This window comes from Mytilus galloprovincialis, chromosome 4, assembly GCF_965363235.1.
Source record: "Mytilus galloprovincialis chromosome 4, xbMytGall1.hap1.1, whole genome shotgun sequence".
NCBI classification, from domain to species: Eukaryota; Metazoa; Mollusca; class Bivalvia; order Mytilida; family Mytilidae; genus Mytilus; species Mytilus galloprovincialis.
The window spans coordinates 60,113,939-60,138,461 of NC_134841.1; the positions used below are offsets into that span (position 1 = coordinate 60,113,939).

The 24,523-nt window shown below is 32.4% G+C and overlaps 1 protein-coding gene across 1 annotated transcript; it reads left to right on the forward strand.

Annotated features, from left to right (window-relative positions):
- Positions 1 to 918: 918 nt before the first annotated feature.
- LOC143072587 (chitin synthase chs-2-like) lies at positions 919 to 24,210 on the forward strand. Its single transcript, XM_076247596.1, has 9 exons — positions 919 to 1,801; positions 3,061 to 3,252; positions 4,897 to 4,991; positions 6,256 to 6,373; positions 6,676 to 6,829; positions 10,281 to 10,418; positions 11,505 to 11,640; positions 12,034 to 12,234; positions 22,354 to 24,210. The coding sequence occupies exons 1-9, from the start codon at positions 1,050 to 1,052 to the stop codon at positions 23,928 to 23,930; spliced, it is 3,363 nt and encodes a 1,120-aa protein (XP_076103711.1). The 5' UTR covers positions 919 to 1,049; the 3' UTR covers positions 23,931 to 24,210.
- Positions 24,211 to 24,523: the final 313 nt, after the last annotated feature.

The following is a 24,523-nucleotide window of genomic DNA, read 5'->3' on the forward strand; positions in this document are numbered from 1 at the left end:
ATCCAAAATAGTTTAAAAAAAAAAGAAAAAAAAAGGGCAAATTAAGTACAAAGTTGAAGAGCATTGAGATCCAAAATTCCTAAAAGTGTTGCTAAATACAGCTAAGGTAATCTATGCCTTTGTATTTCAAAAAATTCAAAATTCTGCTTTCTGGTCTGGTGTTCTACTATTCTTATAGTTGCTATTTAAAGCCAACGTTCTTAATTTGTGTTTAAAACCGATTTGTCGAAGTGTCCGTTGCTTTTCTGTGGTTTACTTGTTGTAATGTACTATCAAATTGTCTATTTATGTGTTACTCTGTACTGAGTGTTCTTGCGTGCGTTTGTATTGTATTCACGTAATGTTGTCAATTTAGCGGGTTTTTTTTAAAACAAAGCCATAAAAGCAGGAGCTTTGACTAGCAATACAAACCTGGTTTTACACACCATTTTTTATTTGAATGTTCTGTACCAAGTCGGGTATGTGGTTTCTGATATCAAATTGTCTGTTTCCATTTATGTTGGCGTTTGTTTGTGTAGCAGTTTCTGTTGTTTCGTTTTTTTCCTCTTATAGTTCATGTGTTTCCCCCGGTTTTAGTTTGTGAACCGGATTTGTTTTCATTTAATCGATTGAAGACTATTGATCATCGGTATACTATTGTTGGCCTTATGGATGTAGCTTTACAATTAGCAAATAAAATTCTTTATGATTTTTCAATACAAGAATTAAAAGTTGCTCAATCATACTTTCACCTTTGCAATTTTATATATTAATTCTGTTTCGTCTATGAGCTATTAATTTAATACATGTATTTTCAGATCATTATAAAAGAATGTGTGCATTGCTTCTGTCTTGGCACTCTAGTATTCAAGGTGTTGCCATTATTAAATGCCGTAGAGGTATGTGCATATCTGTCGGGAACACCAATAGTACCTTCCATTCTCAAATCATTACCAAAGAGCAAGGGGAGATTATCTGTTGGTGGAAAACGTCTTTTAATAAAAAAATTGTTGAATATCTTGTCAATTATTTTACAAGCGGGTGCCGTCTTTGTAGTTCCAATATACAAAATGATGTATAACCAGATTTCCTACACTGACACATGTTTTATGGTATTATGTTCTATTTGTGTTAGTGTACGATGGTTTGAGACACATTTTGAACATTTAGAAAAATTCTATAAGAAACTTTTAGTTGACACCGAGAATAGAGAAAAATATAAGAAACTTTTAGTTGACACCGAGAATAGAGAAAAATATAAAGCAGTAACCTCGCTTGTGACAAGTTTCGTAAGACTTGCATTGGCATCAGCACTTTTCTCTACGTTTTACTCTCCTGGAGTTGAAAGTCCATGGGAAACTTTTTCTCCTCGATCCTTATCTAATTCTAGTCAAACGGTTGCACCATGCCTAGATTTATCGAATAGCACAACCGTTCAACTACACAACATGACTATTCGTCCATGTGACATACCATCATCAGGTTATCATGGTGACGATTGGCTACTTAATTCCTTTTTGATTCATTTTTCCACTAGTATTGGATTGTTCTATGGAGCAGTAATTTCGACCAGACTCGGAATGGACAAAATTTGTTTTTGTATTACTTTGGCGATTGGAACACCAGTATATCTTATCGCATTAGTGGTTTCAAAATTCAAATATGAAACAAACTGGATTTCCAGAACATTAATGTCAAAGGAAGTAAATTTTACAGAAATTTGGATCATGATTGTAATGTTCTTTATAGCTTGGGCTTCACAGTTATGGACCTGCAGATATATATGGTATTCGTCACATGATAGAATGGCTTTAGTTAGCAGGTATGTAACAGAAAGTTGATTTTTCTATTACATTTTGTAATTTCAGAAACAAAAATTATAAGATCTTTCAACATAACAGATTTTGTAGTCAAATAATTACATTAGATGTACGTTACTCTGATTGCCTACACTGCAATCTCGCGTTATTCCTTAAGCAACTTCATTGCACAATAAAATTTATCATTCATGATAACACGAGGTTTTAATATAATGGAATTTTATGCGACTGTCACAGAAGTGAAAGATTTAGCTAGCTTTAAAACCAAGTTTTAAAATCCCTCATTTTCTACATATGAGAGTAACTGTACCAAGTCAGGAATATGACAGTTGTTATCCATTCGTTTGATGTGTCTGAGCTTTTGATTTTGCCAATTGATTTGGGATTCTCATTTTTGAATTTTCCTCGCAGTTCAGTATTTTTGTGATTTTATTTTTTTGATAAAGGAGATACTTTAGTTAAAAAGAGTTGGGTGCTTCAAAACTCATAGCCTGACAGGAACTGACAACGTGATGACAAAAAAAACCCCAAAAGGTAATGAAAAAAAATCACGACATAGAAAACTAAAGACTGAAATCTCTGGTGCTCAAGAATGATAAAATTGAAAAAGTAAATGGGGAATCAGTCAAAGCGACAACAACCCGACCATAGAGCAGACAACAACCGAAGGCCACCAATGGGTCTTCTATGTAGCAAGAAAAATATCCTTCTCACTACTAGTATAACGATATCTGAAAATACGATTGTACCTCCTCCAACACGAGACTCCAGTCATTTTGCTAATGCAAGGAAAGTATCGAATGATACTTTCACAGTCGAGAATAGGAGACAGGATTGCTGTTACGAATAGTGAGTTATAATCGTGTTAATGTGGGTAACCTCTAACTGGTATATGGATTCATTAAATAAAGACGCTGCTGATTGAATGTGATAGAGTTAATTTGAAAGTTCAAAGTTGGAATATTGAAATCCTCTCTTTTGTCGTTTTCTAGAACGATAAGACATGAAATAGATTGAACGCATCTTTAGTGTACTGTGAAACCTTTTTTTAAAGACAAACACCAAAGAACATTTTAATTGAAATCTGCATACATCAGGTTTTTTTTTTACTGCATTGCTTATCGTGTCTTCATAGTTTTTATGTCATTATTTTGTCCCTTTATCATGAGGAAATTTTAAGTTTGTTCTCAAAATTTAATGTTATTTGACCAATATAAGGTAAAAATTTGCCAGTCATAATTGTTGAATTCATATTTTATAGACTGTTTGTTCTGCCTCACTACTGTAGTCCTATTGCTGACCTGTCACTTCTTCACAGCAGACGACACAAACGTATACATAACTCTAATGATAGACAGGAAGATGATTCTGGTGTTACAAATGTATACATTTGTGCAACTATGTGGCACGAAAACAGACGGGAAATGAAACAGTTCATCAAAACCTTATTCAGGTAATGAATATTGATTACAATCATTTCACAAAATCAAACAAATTTAAAAGAAAAAAATACTGAACTTCAAGGAAAATTTAAAACGGAAAGTCACTCATCATAACGAGATAACGAGGGATACAACTGTCAGATTCCTGAATTGGTACAGACATTTCTTTATGTAGAAAAGATGGATTTAACCGAATGTTATATTATCAGTATCTGAAATATTAAGTCAGTGAGGTTATTAAACTTGCAACAATTAATGCATCAGATTTTTGTAAATAAACTGATTTACTCTAAATAAGATAGCGTAATATAGCTATATGTCTTTTTTTGTCAAATATTAGATAAATTAGAAGGCATATATTTTTTTATATGTTTGAAAAGAGTCGGTGCCAAAAAATCGATAATACCATTACATGCTTGATGTACATTTCAGTTATGATTTAATTCGTGGAATTATATCATACCTCGTCATAACTCCCTTCATTTGTTATAAATTGGTTAATGTTCCTATTTGAAGGTATTTAGTTTTCCTACTTTAATTAAAACGTACAGAAATGTGATGGCAATAATTCCTTCAATGATATTAACATGAGTGCTTGCAGATTGATGCATTTGATTGATATTTTTGAATGATTGTGATCGTTTTTCACTTTTGTTAAAAAAAAATTGGTAGTGAAGATTTACAGGTTTTATTACAAATTTTTTATTCGTGTTAATACATTGCCTACTACATCATTTCGTTTAACATTATTTTCAATTTCTAATAAACTATGATGACGTGTTTATTTCATAAACTTCGGTTAGTTTGTACAATCATGTGTTACTTTGATTCTGGTTTTGTACTGTTTATGGTCTATTTACTTGCTGCATCCTTCGAGTGTATCCAAAATGTGTTTTGCAGGACGATCATATTAAATGTTAACACGTGATGGTTTTAAAATATGCAGTGTGACAATTTTAGAAATGGTTATACAAATTTTATTACAAAGATTATAAATAGAAAACATGCCGTCTTAATATCTACAGATTTTGAAAATATCTATCAAAATGTTTTTCCTTGTTTTATAATAACGTTCAGTCACAAACTACTTCGGAACAAATGTGTGACAACATAAACACGTTACAATACCAATTCGGCTTTTGAGTTGATAAGGAAAAAGATCCATTATATGTTGTACCAATTCAAAACTACGTACTAATAATGGCTTTCAATATTTTTATTTATCTCTTTTATTTTTTCTAATTTTTTTTATTAATAAAATAAAACTTTCAACATCTATTTTAGTAAAAAAATTACGAAGAATTGTACATCCCTTTTATAATGTTATCTCTCTTATCCATGGACAAATAGAAAGTATTTTATTCAAACATTTAAACAAAAGCTAAACATTTTCCTATGAACACAGTCACCTGCAATTCATAACATGTGCACAAACTTTGATATTTGCCGTCATATAATCCATTTAAAAGTTGTTTTACCGGTAAAATATTTGAACTTATTCTTACTGTCTTTTTTATTCAACTGAATAGCAATAAAAAGATTGAGCAATACAATACAGAAAAAGTGACGAATACGTAATTGAGACAGAGAAGCAAACACATTTAAAACTTCCTTTAACACGAATATTGACTGGTAATATATCTATTATTTGGTAGACTTGACATGGACCAAGCTGATAGACGAGAAACTAAGAAAAACGGGTCAGCTAGTGACAGAGAAGCTGCTATTAGAGATTGTTATGAATTTGAAGGTACTTTATACCGGGTTTGTAATAACATGAGCAACACGATATATATGTTGAGCAGGATCTGCTTACCCTTTCGGAGCACCTGCGAGAACCCTCCTTTTCAGTCATAGCTTAGTCAGTTTATTTTCGATCTATGAATTTGACTGTCCCTCTGGTATCTGTCGTCCCTCTTTTATTCGTTGCATGATTTCGCACGCAACAGAAATAATATTTTTTCTGACAACTTTTGTGAAATTCTGTCTGTTCAAATTATATTGACCGAAGAAGAAGTCCGAGTGTCAATCTACTATAATAGGTTCATACATGAGGGCCTGGATGGGATTTACAACAATAGACAACAATGACCAAAAAAGTTAACGAAACGATAACAACGGGCAAAAAAGAAAGTATAGAGAATAATTTGATCAAAAGATTAAGAATAACAGTGAAGAAATGAAGAATGAAATAATAAAATTATAAAATTATGAAATAATAAAATGCGGGTTACAGAAAAGAACTATGTACAGAAAAAGATAACATGTGATAACAGATAAATCTAATATTTAAATGGTTATTATGATAATACAGAATAAGCATTAATTTTAAAGATAAAGAAAAAAAATGCCCCAAAACATGAAGGAATACAGAATTAAAAGGACACCAAGACCCTTATTTATAACGTATTGACTGATTGAAATTCCTTAATTCATATATAACTTATACAAATAGTGTGTTATGGAAATGAACTTCAACGTTATTTACGTGTATTCTATATTGCATTTTTCAAAATTTTCATTCTTGACTTTCATGAGTGAAATAGAAACATAACGTCTATACACTAAATCATTAAAATTTTTTAGAGTTTATGTACTTTGGTACCTTTTGGATCATATGATCGTTATATACAATGAAAAAAGCAGAATGCGTATTTGTTAAATTAATTGATTGATAACGTTTGATTTTGTCAGTTTTTATTGACTTCCCCGTTATGAATTCTTTACATGCGCTCAGGAAAAATGGTTTCGAGGTGAAACTTTTAAAAGCATGATAACAACAACAACAAAGATGTTTCAACACATATCGAAGGATAGTGGGATTTTTAAGGGATTGTCGTCCTTTTTTGTGCGTTTAAGACTTAAATCTTCTAACGCTAATTATTTTCCCTACATATGTATCTTACGCAAAAACCGTCAACCTCACAAAGAGGGCATCTTGCACTTGTTTTGCTATATGCTGATAGTGAACTAGTATATGAACAGTAATAGTATTCCAAATATTTTTGCATAAGCACATATTATGTTTGATGATGCAATGGAAACGACAGGCGGAAAAGATGGCAAAGAACAGAAAAGGGAACCTAATGAGTTCGTGCAACAGTTAATGGAAATTATTTCAGAAGCAATGATGTAAGTGTCAAACTTATTGCATAAAGTCAGTGATACCATGTTATAAGAACTTTTTCTAATTTATTTTTAAAGACAAAACCTTATAATTCAATTTCAAGTATTGCTTATGTACTTAGAACCCAATCTTTTCAAATTGACATTGGTTTCATCAATAAGAAGAAGCAAACATGCCTTAACTTTTTCTCTTATATAAATTGAAACGTATTTTATGAAATTCAGATGAAGGATTGAGTTCAGCTTATCAAGACTAATTTGAATGAATTAAAAGATAAGGGAAATAAAAATGTTAATTTTACATTCAGGACCGATTACCAGGAGACAACCAATCTAACTACCCTAGTGAAGCGTGTAACTCCATATGGTGGACGTTTAGAATGGACGTTAAGAGGAGAGAATAAACTTTATGTACATTTAAAAGATAAACTTAAAATTAGGCACAAGAAGAGATGGTCTCAGGTTATTATAATAATAATAATGATTATCATTATGAACCAGAACAAAACAATACCAATGAAAAAAAAAGATAAAGGCTGTGCCCTAAAACGACGGGAAAATCCGACTTGATTACAGATTTAAATGATACGTTTACATACATCAAAATTTTAGATGGTGTAACATAAAGTAAAATCACCAAACTCCGAGGAAAATTCAAAATGACAAAACGGCAAAACGGCAAAACCAAAAGCTCAAAACGAATGGATAACAACTCTTATTCAATGTAGAAGGCAAACCTTAACTTAAAACATAAATCGTACCCTTTATCCTTGAATAGCATTATCAGTTTTCCATTTCACAAGGTCTTTAGCTGCTGTTCTTGCTGTGACCATCTAATTGATGTACGTTCTGTCTCTACAGATTGTCACCATGTGGTTTTGGGACGTCCAACTTTCCTTTTCCCTTCTGGTTTTTTTGTCAGTGTAACTGAACATATACACTGTTGGTATCCATCCTTAGTACATGACCAATCCTTCTTCAATGCCGTTCTATTTATTCGTCATTTAGCTCTTTTGTTACAGCTCTTATGTGGAGGGTTTCGTTCGATATAGTATTGGGCCATCTTATTTTCAGTATATGTCTCAGACATCTATTTTGGAAGGTGTTTAATTTCTTTTTGTTTTGTTCAGTTGTTTTCCAGGTTTCAAATCCATACAGTAGTACTAATATAACTAAGCTGTTAAATAATCTGACCGTTGTTTTAAATGACAGTACTGGTGATCTCCGTATTTTTCTTAATCTGATGAATTGGCCTTTAGCTTTCTTGAACATTTTGTCCATGTCATTGTCACAGCCACTTTTAGTTGTAACTATTCCTCATAGATAAGTGAAGGTATCGACTTCCTCTGGGTCTTTCTCGTTTTACTTCACTGGGTTGTTATTTGTGGTGTTTATCTGCATTACTTTTGTTTTAATGTGTTTATCTTTAGTCCTATTTTGCTGGCATTTTCTCGAAGTTTACTTGTTTTCAGCTGTAAATGTTGGAATTTAGAAGATAGTAATGCTAGGTCATCAGCAAAATCAACGTCTTCAAGTTTAGTGGTAAATTTTCATATTATTCCTGTTTCATGGTTCCTTATTGTTTGCTTAATGACATAGTCAATGGCTAACAGAAATAAGAAGCCAGACATCATGCATTATTGTTTCACCCCATTTTTTACTTTAAACCATTCTGATTGTATTCCTTCGTCTATAACTGTACACTCAAATCAATCGTAAAAGTTTTATAACTGTGCTGAGTTTGTCTTGGATGTGATAAGCTTTTAAGATGAACCATAAGCTTTCCCTAGGGATGGAATCAAACACCTTTTTAAAGTTTACAAAGTTGATATATAAAGGAGCATTCTGTTCAAACATTTTTCCATGATGTTTCTTCAAGTGAAGAGTTGTTTTATCGTGTTATTTATTCCCTCTTCTGAAGCCAGCTTGTTCTTGTCTTAGCTCTTCATCTATTTCTTCCAGTATTCTTTGGTTGATGATTTTTGTAAATACCTTGCTTGGCACAGAAAGTATTGTTATGCCTCTGAAGTTATCGCAAACCCGTTCGATCTCCTATAAACACAATACTTGAATAAAAAGTAATGGGATGCTGGCCCTGTAATCAGACACATTTTAATAATACGTTTACATACATAAGTTCTTTTAAATTGTTTAATACTTCAATCTTACAAAATCTCAGTTAAGAGACCTTAATGAAATAGCAATGGAGCCGAGTTATGTTCAAATTACTCATAAATTTTAGACGATTAAAGCATGTGTTTAAAAAAATATCGCACATTACTGATCATTACTTACCCGAGTGAGTCATTAATAGAATGAATGCGCTTTAAATTCTAGTCATGGTATCTATAATGTGTTTGTTTACAGAAGCTGAACAAAAGCTTTTGAAACGTTTACTATGATTTGATAATTCCATCACTTGAAAAGCTAAAAAACACGAGTTAAAGATAGATATATATGATTACATGTATGATATATAATAAGGATAAAGAATATCATTTATGTTTTAATTAAGGGGCTTGACCTTTTGCTCAGCAGCCCCAACAATTTATTGTAAGCAACGACCATACATTACGCAAATACAATTTTGTATGTTATACATTTTTGATTGTTTTATCAATAAGGGTATCTAAGATAATACGATTGATTCCAGTATACAATAAATTCGTTTATTTTTAAAATGACACTGATGTTCGTGTCGTAGGAGTAATCCGGCGTTAACAGCATAGAAATATCTTCTTTAATAACTTTTGATACCCTAAAATTATGCCCCAATAACACACATTGGGTCGCTGCAACACATATTTAACGTCCCGACTGACGGGATAGATCTACTTACAAAAAAAAATAACAAACAAAGGAGTGACTGTTGCTCTTGTAATGTGTCTGATTTTTATTAAAATCAAACATTAGTTTCCGCATTGCCTGTTCTAGTATTTTTATCACCATCATAATATGTCTATGCCAAGAAAACTAGAACTTCGATAGGTCAAACTGTTTTTTGTCCAACCCTAATGTGACACCTAGTTCCTAACAAACTTGGTTCAAACTTTTCTTCAATCATTTACAGTTCTGTATGCCCGCTTTACCGGTAACTTAACTAGAATTGTACTTGCAATTTGAGAAAGTCTGCGACTTTTATAAACAGTAAATTTGACGATGAAAGGCCCATTGGTTTGCATTTATCAAAAGTGGAAAATGCCTTTAAATTTGAACTTAAATAAGTCGAACTCTTCGGGATAGAGAAATACTAATATAAAGGCTGAAAGTCAGTCTATCTTTGCTATTCCGCATTTTTCTTGTTTGTTCATAGTTTCTTGTACTTAATCAAATGACATATACAAGAGAGAAATATTTTCTCTATCAATAAAACTATAGACATTCGTGCTGAGTTGGTATTTACATATGCTGAATGAGCCGCTTACCACTAGATGGCGATTTCATCTACACAAATCCAATCGGGGATAATCTTAAGTTAAGGATTACTCTATTTGATAAGGTGTCAGCAACTCTGCCTCACTCTTCATCCTTCAATTGTTTGAAGAAGCACACCATTTACCATTCTTCTTAGTTGGTTCATCTGAAGATCTTGTGTCGACTGAACTCTCTGATAAATAATCGTTTCATCTTCTTGTCGCTAGGATACATGATATGCATAATTATGTGTTATCGTGGCTAAAGCAAATATCTCCCTCGACAGAAACATCAGTTTCTTCAGATCATTAAATTATTTCTATACTGGAATAAATCGTATTAATTTCTGTTCAATCGTATAATGTCTTTTCTTAATTTTATTTAACGACCAACTTCTTTTTGTATAAAACCAGGAGGGACTCGTAGGAGAGTTTAGCTTTTCTTAGCGGTACGATACCATAATGTTTGGGTAGTATTAAATAGCATTTTTACATTGTAGATTATGTACTTATATTATTTGATTGGGTATAAATTAGTGAACACCGAGTTGCAAAAGGTGAAACCTGAGAAAGAAGAAGATGATTTTAGAAGTGCTCCCAACATTTTTAAAAGTTTTCCAAGAAGCTTAAACCAAAAGGTAATAGTTCATCTTTCGTCAATAATATTTATCATATACTTAGCATTAATATAATAGCTTTTGCATATGTGTAATGAGCGGAAGTACACAAGTCATAATTACCCACCCGGGCTGATAACCCATATCAGGTGCATCTCGTGCACAAAACCCATAATAGTGCCTCTCGTGCAAGTTACTTCCGGTGTTTCCGGTATCGGTTGTTAACTTTTCCATTGTGACGTCAGATTTTTTTTATGACGACGTCAAAATTTACGGGAACTTTTATAGGGATAGTTTAGTACTTGCTAACAAATGCCATAGACAATTATGAATCATTTTATAGTACAACAAACATGGAGTAGTACTGATCATAAAACTATAAAACTCTATAGGGAATGTTACCATAAATATATAAGGAGGTAGTGATGCTGTTGTTCGACAATTATAGTATACTTGATTCATAATTTAACTTCTTTATAAAGTTTTTGACTGTTCATGAATGGGAAGGGCATTGTAGTTACGACGAAAGGAACATATCCGATATCATTTGTGAAATGGTTATTCCATAACGGCAATTTGATACGCCGGAACTTTCAGTGTTTAGTATCTTTTGAGGCATAATTTATTATTTTTTGAATTATATCTGTCAAATTTTTTTTATCTTTTCAATAATTTCAATAAAAAAATAATACATTAAATTAGTAGATCAATGTGAGACGAGACAAATCAACATAACAAACAAAAGCTAAAAGGAATCCCATGAGGTTAAAAGATGTTCACCGACCCTGGAAAGTGATTCCTTCCATGCCTGCATCTCCGCCATGTCAATCCAAACTCAGTCAAAATTTCACAATCGGAAACAAGATACATCGACAAAAGTTCAGATCATACGGCGTAAACTGGTATCTCAATATATACAAATCTATAAAGATGCCGCTGGTGAGCTGGGTCACCAACACATCGTATCGATCAACTAATTTGTGATGTTGACCTTAAAACAAATGCAATATCGATATGAAGTTGTTCTACATCATAAATCTGTTGAAGCAAAAAATCAGCATCTGTATGGTGACATGTATTCATAGCAATTCTTTTTTAATCATATAGGTGGAGAACACATATGTTATGGCATTAGACGGTGATGTTGACTTTTCTCCAGAAGCTCTCCAGCTACTCATAGATAGAATGAAGAAAAACACACTAGTTGGTGCGACATGTGGTCGTATTAAACCAGGAGGATCTGGTAAGGCACTCGTGAAACTAAGAACCCTAATACATTGGACAATGATAAACTTTTCACAACAGACTTAGAACACATTGTAATTCTTGCTTAAATATGCATCGATTGCATATTTACTAGTACACTACTATTATAAAGTGTACTCTTTTAAAGTAAAAGTGATAGGTCCGATAACTTTTATGTCTATTGGTCATTCTTTCTATTGGTCTACTCTTTTTTCCGTATTTTGTTTTAAAAGCCCACACAATCAGAGCGTCATATGGGCATGCTATACAGTATGGTGCAATTCATCACAATAACTCATAAACTACTTATCTACCGAACAGTTATAGGGGATAAATCACGAGTAAGTAATAGCTCACAGGTTTTATATGTGACAGTATTTCAATATTGTAGGTCCGGTTGTGTGGTACCAGAAATTTGAATATGCTATAGGACATTGGTTACAGAAATCAGCAGAGCATGTTTTTGGTTGCGTGCTTTGTAGTCCCGGATGTTTTAGTCTGTTTCGGGCAAAAGCTTTAATGGATGATAACATCATGAGAACATATGCAAATGTACCGACTGAACCCAAACATTATATACAATACGATCAAGGTAAGGTGACAACTATTTGATTGTTATGGTGAAACAAACAAGAAAATTGTATTTTAAATCTAATAACGACTTCCATGGAATTAGGTCAATGTCACACATAATAAAGGAGAGTTCCGTTCTGTTAATGCTAAAATAACTATTACATTTTGACTTTATAGACATATACATAAGAAGTATAACAATATTCTTATTGATAACTTGGTGCGTTTTTATGAAGATTACACGAAGGAATATTATACAGATAGTAGTAATGAATAAAAAATGTAAATTTGCATATTCTTATTTCTTGAAATAACATAATTGGTACCAATGTTTCTGCACCAAATACGCATTTTGACAATCAATGTCTCTATGGAGATGTCCGCGGCCCAAATAGTTAAAAATCCAAAGCTTATTTAAAGGATGAAAAGCTATAAACAAAAAAAGACAAAAAGTATAGCCAAAGCCGGGCAAAGAATCAGAGCTTTGCATGATGGAGATAAATTTTATATAATTTCAAAAATTTCGTAACACAAAATAATGAAAATACAAAATCCGTATTTCTATGCAAGAACCGAAGTACTGTCTACTGGGATGGTGATACCCTCGGGGACTAACAATCCACCAGCAGAGGCATCGACCCAGTGGTAGTAATTACATAGACGGCACCTTTTTGTTTACTGTACTGGATTCAGATCTCGTCAATCAAAAACAATGTCTCTTCAGTGATGCTCGTGACCAAAGAATTTGAAAATCCAAAGCTTATTAAAAGGATCAACCAAAAAGGACATAAAAGGTATAGCCAAATAGTTATCAAAGGTACCAGGATTATAATTTTGTACGCCAGACGCGCGTTTCGTCTACATAAGAATCATCAGTGACGCTCATATCAAAATATTTATAAAGCCAAACAAGTACAAAGTTGAAGAGCATTGAGGATCCAAAATTCCGAAAAATTCCAAAGCCAGGCAAGAAATCAGAGCTTTACATGAGGGAGATATATTCTTTAATTTTGAATAATACCAAAACTTTGTAAGAGCAAATATTTATAACACAACATCCGTAACTTCATACCAGTACTGGCTACTAGGATGGTGATACCCTCTGTGACTATCAGTCAATCGGCAGAGGCAAACAAATATTCAATAGTCTTATACTATACTACCGTATATTATAACTAATTTTTTGAAAAATTGATGACCCTCTGTGCATCTTCTCCAAAATGTTAAAAAAACAAAGGAATATTTTTATCAACCTTAAGAATCATTTTTTGTTCTCGATAAAAATCATGTCATGTTAGGCTAATAGGTAAAATATCGAAATCCGATAAATACTCAAAGTCCTTATTCAAATAACAAAATCAATAGCTCAAACGCATCGAACGGATAAATGGCATCTGTCTTATTCCTGAATTGATACAGGCATTGTCTTATGTAGAAAATTGTGGATTACACTTAGCTTTATAGCTAGCGAAACCTCTCACTTGATTGACAGTCGCATACAATTTCATTATATTGACAACGGTGTGTAAACAAAACAACAGACATAATAGGCAAAAATGTCAAAAATAGGGGTAGAGCAGTCAATATTGTGCTATAATCTTTTTCACTATAAAAACAAATAAATATGTAACAAAGAAACACAAATAGGCATATAGACAAGGCACATTATCAAAAAAGAAAGACAAACATACAAAAATGTACCGTAGCACATTAACACAATGACGGAATGTATAATTACAAAGCCACGACAAATGTAAAAGGCAAACAGACAAAGCAAATTAGCAAAAATGAGAGACAAGAATACTAAATTTTACCATAACAAATAACACAATAACACAATGTATAAGTATATAATGGATATCACCAAAAACAAACAATGCAGTAAATATAATATTCATGATGACAAATACTTTATCAAGTTATTAATATAATAAACAACGTCAGTACCCATAATCTATACTTCATGACCATCGTATATTATTTGTGAAGTTGATACGGAAATAATTAACAAGGTCTTGGTACCTTTCGATAATTTTTTTTTAGAAAAAATAGAGACGTCATTTCACAATTTTCTACATTTGAAATGCCTGTACCAAGTCAGGAGTATGACAGTTGTTGTCCATTCGTTTGATGTGTTTCATCATTTGATTTTACCATTTGATTAGGGACTTTCAGTTTTGCATTTCGCTCGGAATTCAGTATTTTTGTGATTTTACATTTGCATACCCTTGGTTCGTCAACTTTCTACTCAGACACTGGTGACATTTTACAAAGTCGGAGTAGCAGCTGCAAGCTCTTGGGTACCGAATATGTTGGTAGTGTATATCTCATATGCAGGTTAAGTTGGTATATTGATACTCAGGTGGAGGAAATTGATATAGATTCTGGAACTGAAATGATTGCGTATGTCAAATTCGAGGTATGAGTCTAAAAATTGGCGTCGGAGGCCATGGATGTTGTTTCTGAGCGAAGTGTTCATGGGATCTGATCAAATGAGTAATGATTGTTAATGGAAAGAACAAAATCAATATATATGTGTGTAAAACTCCAATTGTACGAGTTCCGCTATCTATTTATATCTATATATATGTTTATATCGCTTATATGGGCATCGGAGGTCAACTCAATATAAGGACAGTCTATTTGAAGATGTGTGTGACAAGGATGGTGGCCGTTAGAATTATAGTTGATTTCTAATCACCAAACCGATATACAAATGAACTGAGTGTATGCTTTGTGAGGAATAACTGGCATTTCAATAACTATTGCATCCTAAAACACATGTCTATAATAGATGGACTGGACTTAAATAAGCGAACCGGTTAAGTTAGCACTCCACAGTTAGGTGTGTAGTTTCGCATTTTGGCCCCTGTGGATTTTTCAAATATGAGAGCTAGTGTGCAATAAAATTCATTTTTGGATAGCTGAGTATTAAAATAGCCTTTGTATTGGGTTTATATGAACATCAAGGTTATGTAATGTATGTAATATAGGCTGTTTTCTGTATGACAGTCCGTATTTGCATGTCCCTACCATACATTGGTCCGGCAATTATTGTAATGTTTTTTTCCAACTTTTTATCGCACGAACTTTGTGATTGGATTTTACGAAAAAATGAGGCGAAAGACACCCATTTTTTATTTGATCATTAGGAAGATTTATGAAAACAGTTTCTAAAAAGGTATCACTGAAAGGCATTGAAATTCTAGTTTGATCCAAATTTTGGGGCGATATGTGACATGTCCACCCCCCTTTTTGCAATATTTTATGGTAAATAAATGCAGAATGTTGCCATGGATACACATAAAAGGAATTAATTTTCACTCTTTTAACTTTTGAAAATCAAATCTATGGAATATACTGATTACATACATATGCACATGTACAATACAAACAGTTAGGTTAATGTATAAGAAATCCAGGAATAGGAGATGATAAAACATTTTGTGGCTCATTTTTAATTTTATTTTCTAACTGTGGAGTGCTACCTTATGGCACATCAGAAAGCACAGAAATGCACTTTTTAAGATAAAATTTACCACAAATCTTTAGTCTTTTATGTTCTTGTTTTAGTTCTGAAGGTAAAAAATCTGCTAGGAATGCAATTTATGTTTATTTTATTGTTTACTGTCCTTAGCAACCAAATATACACATTTTGACATTTAGACATGTTGCGGTCTTAAATTTGTACTCCATTAGCTTCACCATTGTAACCAAAGATTGCGCCTTATATGATATCCTCGGAATGTATCGCTTTATTTTTTTGAATGCAAATAAGTCAAATAAACATTTTTAGCAGGATTTTATATTATAATTTGGCATTAATTAAGTTTAATGATGCCAGTCCTGCTAGAAATTTATACCCTGCTTGAGAGCTTCTAAACCAAGGTTAGGTATGCTATTTACAGCAAAATTTACCTATAAGTGCTTTCAAATACCTAAAAATTGTACAATTTGTCCTCTTTAAAGGTAATTTTATGATTTTAAATAAGATAATGGGAAAAGTTTTAGAAATTTACTCCAAAAATGAGACAGACTTGAAGTTTTTCACTATGATCCAGCATTTATTTTTAAATCACTTTTTGTCGCGTTTCAACATCAACTGCTAACCTTCATAAAATCTTTATTACTGAACCAATTTTAAAAACTAAGGTACCATTTTCATCGTAACAGCTAATAGAAAACAGAAAATATAATAAAAATTGAGGCAGGAGGGGAAAAATTTCACCTTATGGCACATCAGAAAGCACAGAAATGCACTTTTTAAGATAAAATTTACCACAAATCTTTAGTCTTTTATGTTCTTGTTTTAGTTCTGAAGGTAAAAAATCTGCTAGGAATGCAATTTATGTTTATTTTATTGTTTACTGTCCTTAGCAACCAAATATACACATTTTGACATTTAGACATGTTGCGGTCTTAAATTTGTACTCCATTAGCTTCACCATTGTAACCAAAGATTGCGCCTTATATGATATCCTCGGAATGTATCGCTTTATTTTTTTGAATGCAAATAAGTCAAATAAACATTTTTAGCAGGATTTTATATTATAATTTGGCATTAATTAAGTTTAATGATGCCAGTCCTGCTAGAAATTTATACCCTGCTTGAGAGCTTCTAAACCAAGGTTAGGTATGCTATTTACAGCAAAATTTACCTATAAGTGCTTTCAAATACCTAAAAATTGTACAATTTGTCCTCTTTAAAGGTAATTTTATGATTTTAAATAAGATAATGGGAAAAGTTTTAGAAATTTACTCCAAAAATGAGACAGACTTGAAGTTTTTCACTATGATCCAGCATTTATTTTTAAATCACTTTTTGTCGCGTTTCAACATCAACTGCTAACCTTCATAAAATCTTTATTACTGAACCAATTTTAAAAACTAAGGTACCATTTTCATCGTAACAGCTAATAGAAAACAGAAAATATAATAAAAATTGAGGCAGGAGGGGAAAAATTTCACCTTATGGCACATCAGAAAGCACAGAAATGCACTTTTTAAGATAAAATTTACCACAAATCTTTAGTCTTTTATGTTCTTGTTTTAGTTCTGAAGGTAAAAAATCTGCTAGGAATGCAATTTATGTTTATTTTATTGTTTACTGTCCTTAGCAACCAAATATACACATTTTGACATTTAGACATGTTGCGGTCTTAAATTTGTACTCCATTAGCTTCACCATTGTAACCAAAGATTGCGCCTTATATGATATCCTCGGAATGTATCGCTTTATTTTTTTGAATGCAAATAAGTCAAATAAACATTTTTAGCAGGATTTTATATTATAATTTGGCATTAATTAAGTTTAATGATGCCAGTCCTGCTAGAAATTTATACCCTGCTTGAGAGCTTCTAAACCAAGGTTAGGTATGCTATTTACAGCAAAATTTACCTATAAGTGCTTTCAAATACCTAAAAATTGTACAATTTGTCCTCTTTAAAGGTAATTTTATGATTTTAAATAAGATAATGGGAAAAGTTTTAGAAATTTACTCCAAAAATGAGACAGACTTGAAGTTTTTCACTATGATCCAGCATTTATTTTTAAATCACTTTTTGTCGCGTTTCAACATCAACTGCTAACCTTCATAAAATCTTTATTACTGAACCAATTTTAAAAACTAAGGTACCATTTTCATCGTAACAGCTAATAGAAAACAGAAAATATAATAAAAATTGAGGCAGGAGGGGAAAAATTTCACCTTAAGGTAGCACTCCACAGTTAGGTGTGTAGTTTCGCATTTTGGCCCCTGTGGATTTTTCAAATATGAGAGCTAGTGTGCAATAAAATTCATTTTTGGATAGCTGAGTATTAAAATAGCCTTTGTATTGGGTTTATATGAACATCAAGGTTATGTAATGTATGTAATATAGGCTGTTTTCTGTATGACAGTCCGTATTTGCATGTCCCTACCATACATTGGTCCGGCAATTATTGTAATGTTTTTTTCCAACTTTTTATCGCACGAACTTTGTGATTGGATTTTACGAAAAAATGAGGCGAAAGACACCCATTTTTTATTTGATCATTAGGAAGATTTATGAAAACAGTTTATAAAAAGGTATCACTGAAAGGCATTGAAATTCTAGTTTGATCCAAATTTTGGGGCGATATGTGACATGTCCACCCCCCTTTTTGCAATATTTTATGGTAAATAAATGCAGAATGTTGCCATGGATACACATAAAAGGAATTAATGTTCACTCTTTTAACTTTTGAAAATCAAATCTATGGAATATACTGATTACATACATATGCACATGTACAATACAAACAGTTAGGTTAATGTATAAGAAATCCAGGAATAGGAGATGATAAAACATTTTGTGGCTCATTTTTAATTTTATTTTCTAACTGTGGAGTGCTACCTAAACCCCGCCCAGTCAAGTGAAATAAAACAATTAATAACCGGAAGTAACTCCTCAGCGATAATTTAGAAATTTATGTTGAAACCTTCAATTATTGTTCTTTGATCATTTGGTTATTAATCAATTTAGTGATGTACGGCGGGGTATATCGTTCGGGCATTCGGGCTCAAAAGCGGCTGTCAAACAGTGTCCGTGGAATAACTTGAAAACACTTTGACGAAATCATTTCGAAATTAGATATTTTTATACATAATGTTTTCTGGTCTGTGCGTTCGTTCGTTCGTCCGTTCGTCCGTCTGTCCCGCTTCAGGTTAAAGTTTTTGGTCGATGTAGTTTTTGATGAAGTTGAAGTCCAATCAACTTAGTACACATTTTCCCTTTAATATTATCTTTTTAATTTAAATGCCAATGAATTTTTACCCCATTTTTACGGTATACTGAACATAGAAAATTACAGTGCGGATGGGGCATCCGTGTACAAGGGACACATTCTTGTTTCCTTTGACTTAACGAAGGTCAAATTTGATTATCACGATCTGAGATTTTATAGTTGCTGATTTGTAGACATTTAAAAGTAGCGAAACGTTATACTAAGCGCGTTTTCTTTGCAATCGCTTATTTCTAAAAAAAAATCCTTTACCTTTTTTAGCTCACCTGGCCCGAAGGGCCAAGTGAGCTTTTCCCATCACTTGGCGTCCGGCGTCCGTCGTCGTCGTCCGTCGTCCGTCATCGTTAACTTTTACAAAAATCTTCTCCTCTGAAACTACTGGGCCAAATTAAACCAAACTTGGCCACAATCATCATTGGGGTATCTAGTTTAAAAAATGTGTGGCGTGACGCGACCAACCAACCAAGATGGCCGCCATGGCTAAAAATAGAACATAGGGGTAAAATGCAGTTTTTGGCTTATTACTCAAAAACCAAAGCATTTAGAGCAAATCTGACGCGGTAAAATTGTTTATCAGGTCAAGATCTATCTGCCCTCAAATTTTCAGATTATTCCGACAACCCGTTATTGGGTTGCTGCCCCTGAACTGGTAATTTTAGGTAATTTTTGCTGTTTTTGGCTATTATCTTGAATATTATTATAGATAGAGATAAACTGTAAACAACAATAATGTTCAGCAAAGTAAGATTTACAAATAAGTCAACATTACCAAAATGGTCAGTTGACCCCTTTAGGAGTTATTGACCTTTATAGTCAATTTTTAACCATTTTTCCTAAATCTTAGTAATCTTTTACAAAAATCTTCTCCTCTGAAACAACTGGGCCAAATTAATCCAAACTTGGCCACAATCATCTTTGGGATATCTAGTTTAAAAAATGTGTGGCGTGACCCAGTCAACCAACCAAGATGGCCGCCATGGCTAAAAATAGAACATAGGGGTAAAATGCAGTTTTGGCTTATAACTCAAAAACCAAAGCATTTAGAGCAAATCTGACAGCGGTAAAAGTGTTTATCAGGTCAAGATCTATCTGTCCTGAAATTTTCAGATGAATCGGACAACCTGTTGTTGGGTTGCTGCCCCTGAATTGGTAATTTTAAGAAAATTTTGCTGTTTTTGGTTATTATCTTGAATATTATAATAGATATAGATAAACTGTAAACAGCAACAATGTTTAGCAAAGTAAGATTTACAAATAAGTCAGCATGACCAAAATGGTCAGTTGACCCCTGAAGGAGTTATTGCCCTTTATAGTTAATTTTTAACATTTTTCAAAAATTTTTGTTAATTTTTAGAAAATATTTTCCACTGTAATTACTGGGCCAAGTTCATTATAGATAGAGATAATTGTAGCAACAAGAATGTTCAGTAAAGTAAGATCTACAAACACATCACTATCACCAAAACACAATTATGTCATGAATTTATCCGTGTCCATTGTTAAATATGCACAAGACTAAGGTGAGCGACACAGGCTCTTTAGAGCCTCTAGTTTTACCTGATCCTGTTTTTGAGTGAAAATTGGCAAATATCATTTCATTCAATGAATTCCGGTTTGCTGTCATTTTGACGGTCTCGTGTTAAGTTTTGTTTTAATTGTATCTATGTCTTCCGTAGCTATGCAATTTTCCCCCTTCTTCTTTAATCCATTCTATTTTAAATTTTAGTTTCTTGTGTATAATTCGGAGTTTAGTATGACGTCCATTATCACTGTACTATTATGCATATTTTAGGGGCCAGCTGAAGGACACCTACGGGTGCGGGAATTCTCGCTACATTGAAGACCCATTGGTTGCCTTCGGCTGTTGTTTGCTCTATGGTCGGGTGGTTGTCGCTTTGACATATTCACCATTTCCTTTCTCAATTTTAATGTAGATTTTCTTGTTTAAAAGCAAGAACATCGTAAATTGTTGTTTTAGTTCCTGTCTTTTCTTTTGATTGTTTGAGAATTGTTCTTTGTAAATTTTATCCCAAGAAAATAGAATGGATCCAGGAAAAAGTATTAACAAAATTACTGAACTTGACGGTAAATCAAAAATAGGTGAATTCCACAATACCTGAAAAATAAATGTTACTTTCCGAATACCTTTCATCAATAACACTAAAAAGCAAAACATATAAGAGTCATACGAATTTATACAAAACTATGTTAGGTTAAATACTAGTAAATCAAATCAAATCAAATAATTTTATTGGTGTAAATTCCTATACAGACATGCTACCAGCCGACATTTACAAAATACAAACACAAAAATAAACAAACAAACAAACAAAAACAACCAAACATATTTTCTCAATGATCATGATAAGAGATACATATTTTATATTTACATAGCGTGGAGGTGTTATTCATACAATATTATTAATTCCAGCCATTACAATCAGCTTTAATACTATAAAAGCTCTTAACAACATTATGTTTGCTTTAAATGAATGTTCAAATCATACATATCGCTTATTCCAGCTTCACTTACAGTACTCATGTCCGTATCATTACTTTTCAAAATGAAACTAAACTTATATTGTTCACACATATTAACAAAAGATGGAACTATATCACTTAAATTACAAAAGAGTACATTTCTATTAAGTTCTAACGCTTTACATTGAATGAGGAAATGGAACTCATCTTCAATTCCATCCTTACAAATTGGACAAATTCTCTGTTCTAAAGGTGTTCTAGTATATCTACCAACTTCTATTAGTAATTTACTATTACTAATTCTGATTTTTATCATATTAGAAATAACACTTTTGTTAAGGTCTAGTAGAAGATATTTTTCTAATTCAAAATTATTTTTAACTTTGCGATATGTTCTTAGTTTATTACCATGACTATTACCATTAAAAGAGTCACAAAAAAGAGCTTGTTTCCAGTATTTTATGAATTCCTCTTCTAATTTCTTTTGAAATGAAAAAAAGTAATTTTTTCTTTGACATAGTATTTTGATTTTCCCAGACATGCTGAAAACCAAGTTTACCTAATAAAACTTTTAATTTACTACAAAAACCATTAGGAAAGTTTAAGTTTTCATTGTATGCTTTCTTTACCATACTCTCACTGTCCCTATTAATGATATGAAGCCAGAAGTTAATTGTATTTTAAGGGCTGACAATGAAAGTGGAATCAAAGGCATAAATAGCGTTTGTAATACCAAGTGTTCGACATAAAGTTTTTTTATTATTATTATTTACAGTATTAGTATTGTGCTTTAAGGTTGTTGTATCATGGCTACAACCCTTTGTATTCATATTTATAAAACAATATCTTAATTTCTTAAAGAAATTCTTGACATTCCTTTAACTAAAATTTTAGGTGAAGATAGATGGCTCTGCACACTCTTGTTACAACAAGGTTATCGTATTGAATACTGTGCAGCTGCGGAAGCATTGACGTTCGCACCAGAGGATTTCCGAGAATTTTTCAACCAACGAAGGAGATGGCTGCCATCTACAATTGCTAACAATTTAGATATACTAATGAACTACAAGCAAATCACAAAAAATGAGAGTATATCACACCTTTATGTCATCTACCAGGTAATTCTGTTGATGTCGTCCGTCTTAGGCCCATCTACTGTGTTACTGGCAATGCAATCAGCTATCAGAACCGTTTTCAGCACATCCGCTATAGTTGCATATATCCTCACCTATGGACCAGCAATACTTTTTATATTTATTTGTTTAAAGTTCAAATCACAGACACAGCTAACAATAGCTATGATATTGAGTGCAATATATGCAATGTTAATGATGGCGGTTGTAGTTGGTACAATTGAAAACATTTCAGAAGAAGGGTTTTTTACTCAATCTGCTGTTTTCATGTATGTCTTAGTAGGCGTTTTTCTCATTGCTGGACTTTTCCATCCCCATGAACTAACTGATTTGTTTTGGGGAGTTCTTTATTTCATATGCATTCCAGCTGGCTACCTATTCTTGATTATCTACGCGATTTGCAACTTGAACAATGTATCATGGGGAACAAGAGAAACACAGAAGGCTGTTTTAGAATGCCAAACACAAGGAACACATAAAAAGAAAAAGACAGAAGAGGAATTTGGAATTGTTTCAGTTGAGGTTATTGAGGATATTCTTAAACAAGTTAAGTCCAGAAAAAACCAGGATTCTCCATGTTTAGATTTGATTCCGTCGATATTTCAGTGGATCAATAACTTCGTCATTTTGCGTTCTTTAGAAAGCGTGGTTAGCATTTTTAAAAATACTGTTGCCGATGATGAAATCGTTAAAGCAGATGGTCGTTCACTTATGCAGAAATCAATGGGACGGACAATGACAAAATTTCTAATCCATAAGGATAAAACTACTGATGAAAATTCTTGGGCAAAAGCACATGGCACCATGGAAAAGCTAGACCAAAAGGAATGTAATTTCTGGATTGAATTGATTGATAAGTATCTTAAACCATTGAATCCAGATGAAAAAAAAGAAAAAGCTGTCGATGAAAGTTTGAAAAACTTCAGAAATAAAGTAGCATTTGCATTCTTTTTTGTAAACGGTCTTTGGCTTGTTATAATGACGGCAATGAATGAAGTGAAAAATGTTCTCAATATAAGGATAGAAACTGTTGAGGAGTTTACTATCATTATTGAACCACTTGGACTTCTCTTTATAGTAATATTTGCGCTTCTATTATTTTTGCAATTCTTTGGTATGATCCGTCATCGATATGGAACTTTTTTGCATCTAATTGCGGCAACAAATTTACGAAAGAGAAAGAGAAAGGGAAGTTTCTCGTCTACAGAACAGAAAAACGGAAATAGGAATGCACAAAATATGGGAAATGACGAGACACCGACGATTAAACAAAATGTCAATCAAATGCATCCAGTAAGAGAGGAAATGAGCAGACTTGATTCAGAAGAAAGCGTATAGTTTGTTTTTACATAGTTTTAATTTTTGAGAGAAGTTAAGAACCGCTTCCTTAAACTGACCCTTACATGAGGACTTTATAAAACTTTAAAATAATAATAAATGTTTGATTTTACAGTCATAACTACCAAACAGGTAAGAAAAATGTGTAAACTTTTCCCAAAAGAATTTGTAAAAGGCTTATTAATGATTTGAATGTTATCAAAACAATAATTGTAATATACGTGTTATATGAGCTAACACATAGCCATTTATTTCTGAAATAAAAAAAATATAAACATTTTGCTAGCATATTTCTATTATCCTGTGAATGAGCTAAATGTATAAAAAAAAATGTGTATGTAACAGCAACCCCACGACAAACATATTAACAAAACACATTATGACATTTTGTATACATATATGTGTATGTAGATAAAATGTGGTATGACTCTTAATGAGACAACTATCCATCAAAGACCATGCAGACTATTTTTACGACCGTTGGAAAAGACTTAATGAGAATTGTAATCACGTTTTGTTACAGCTGTTTAAATAGAAAATGTATTAAATATATAGTATTTGGAAGGCCATATAATATACCTCGATTTAGGATA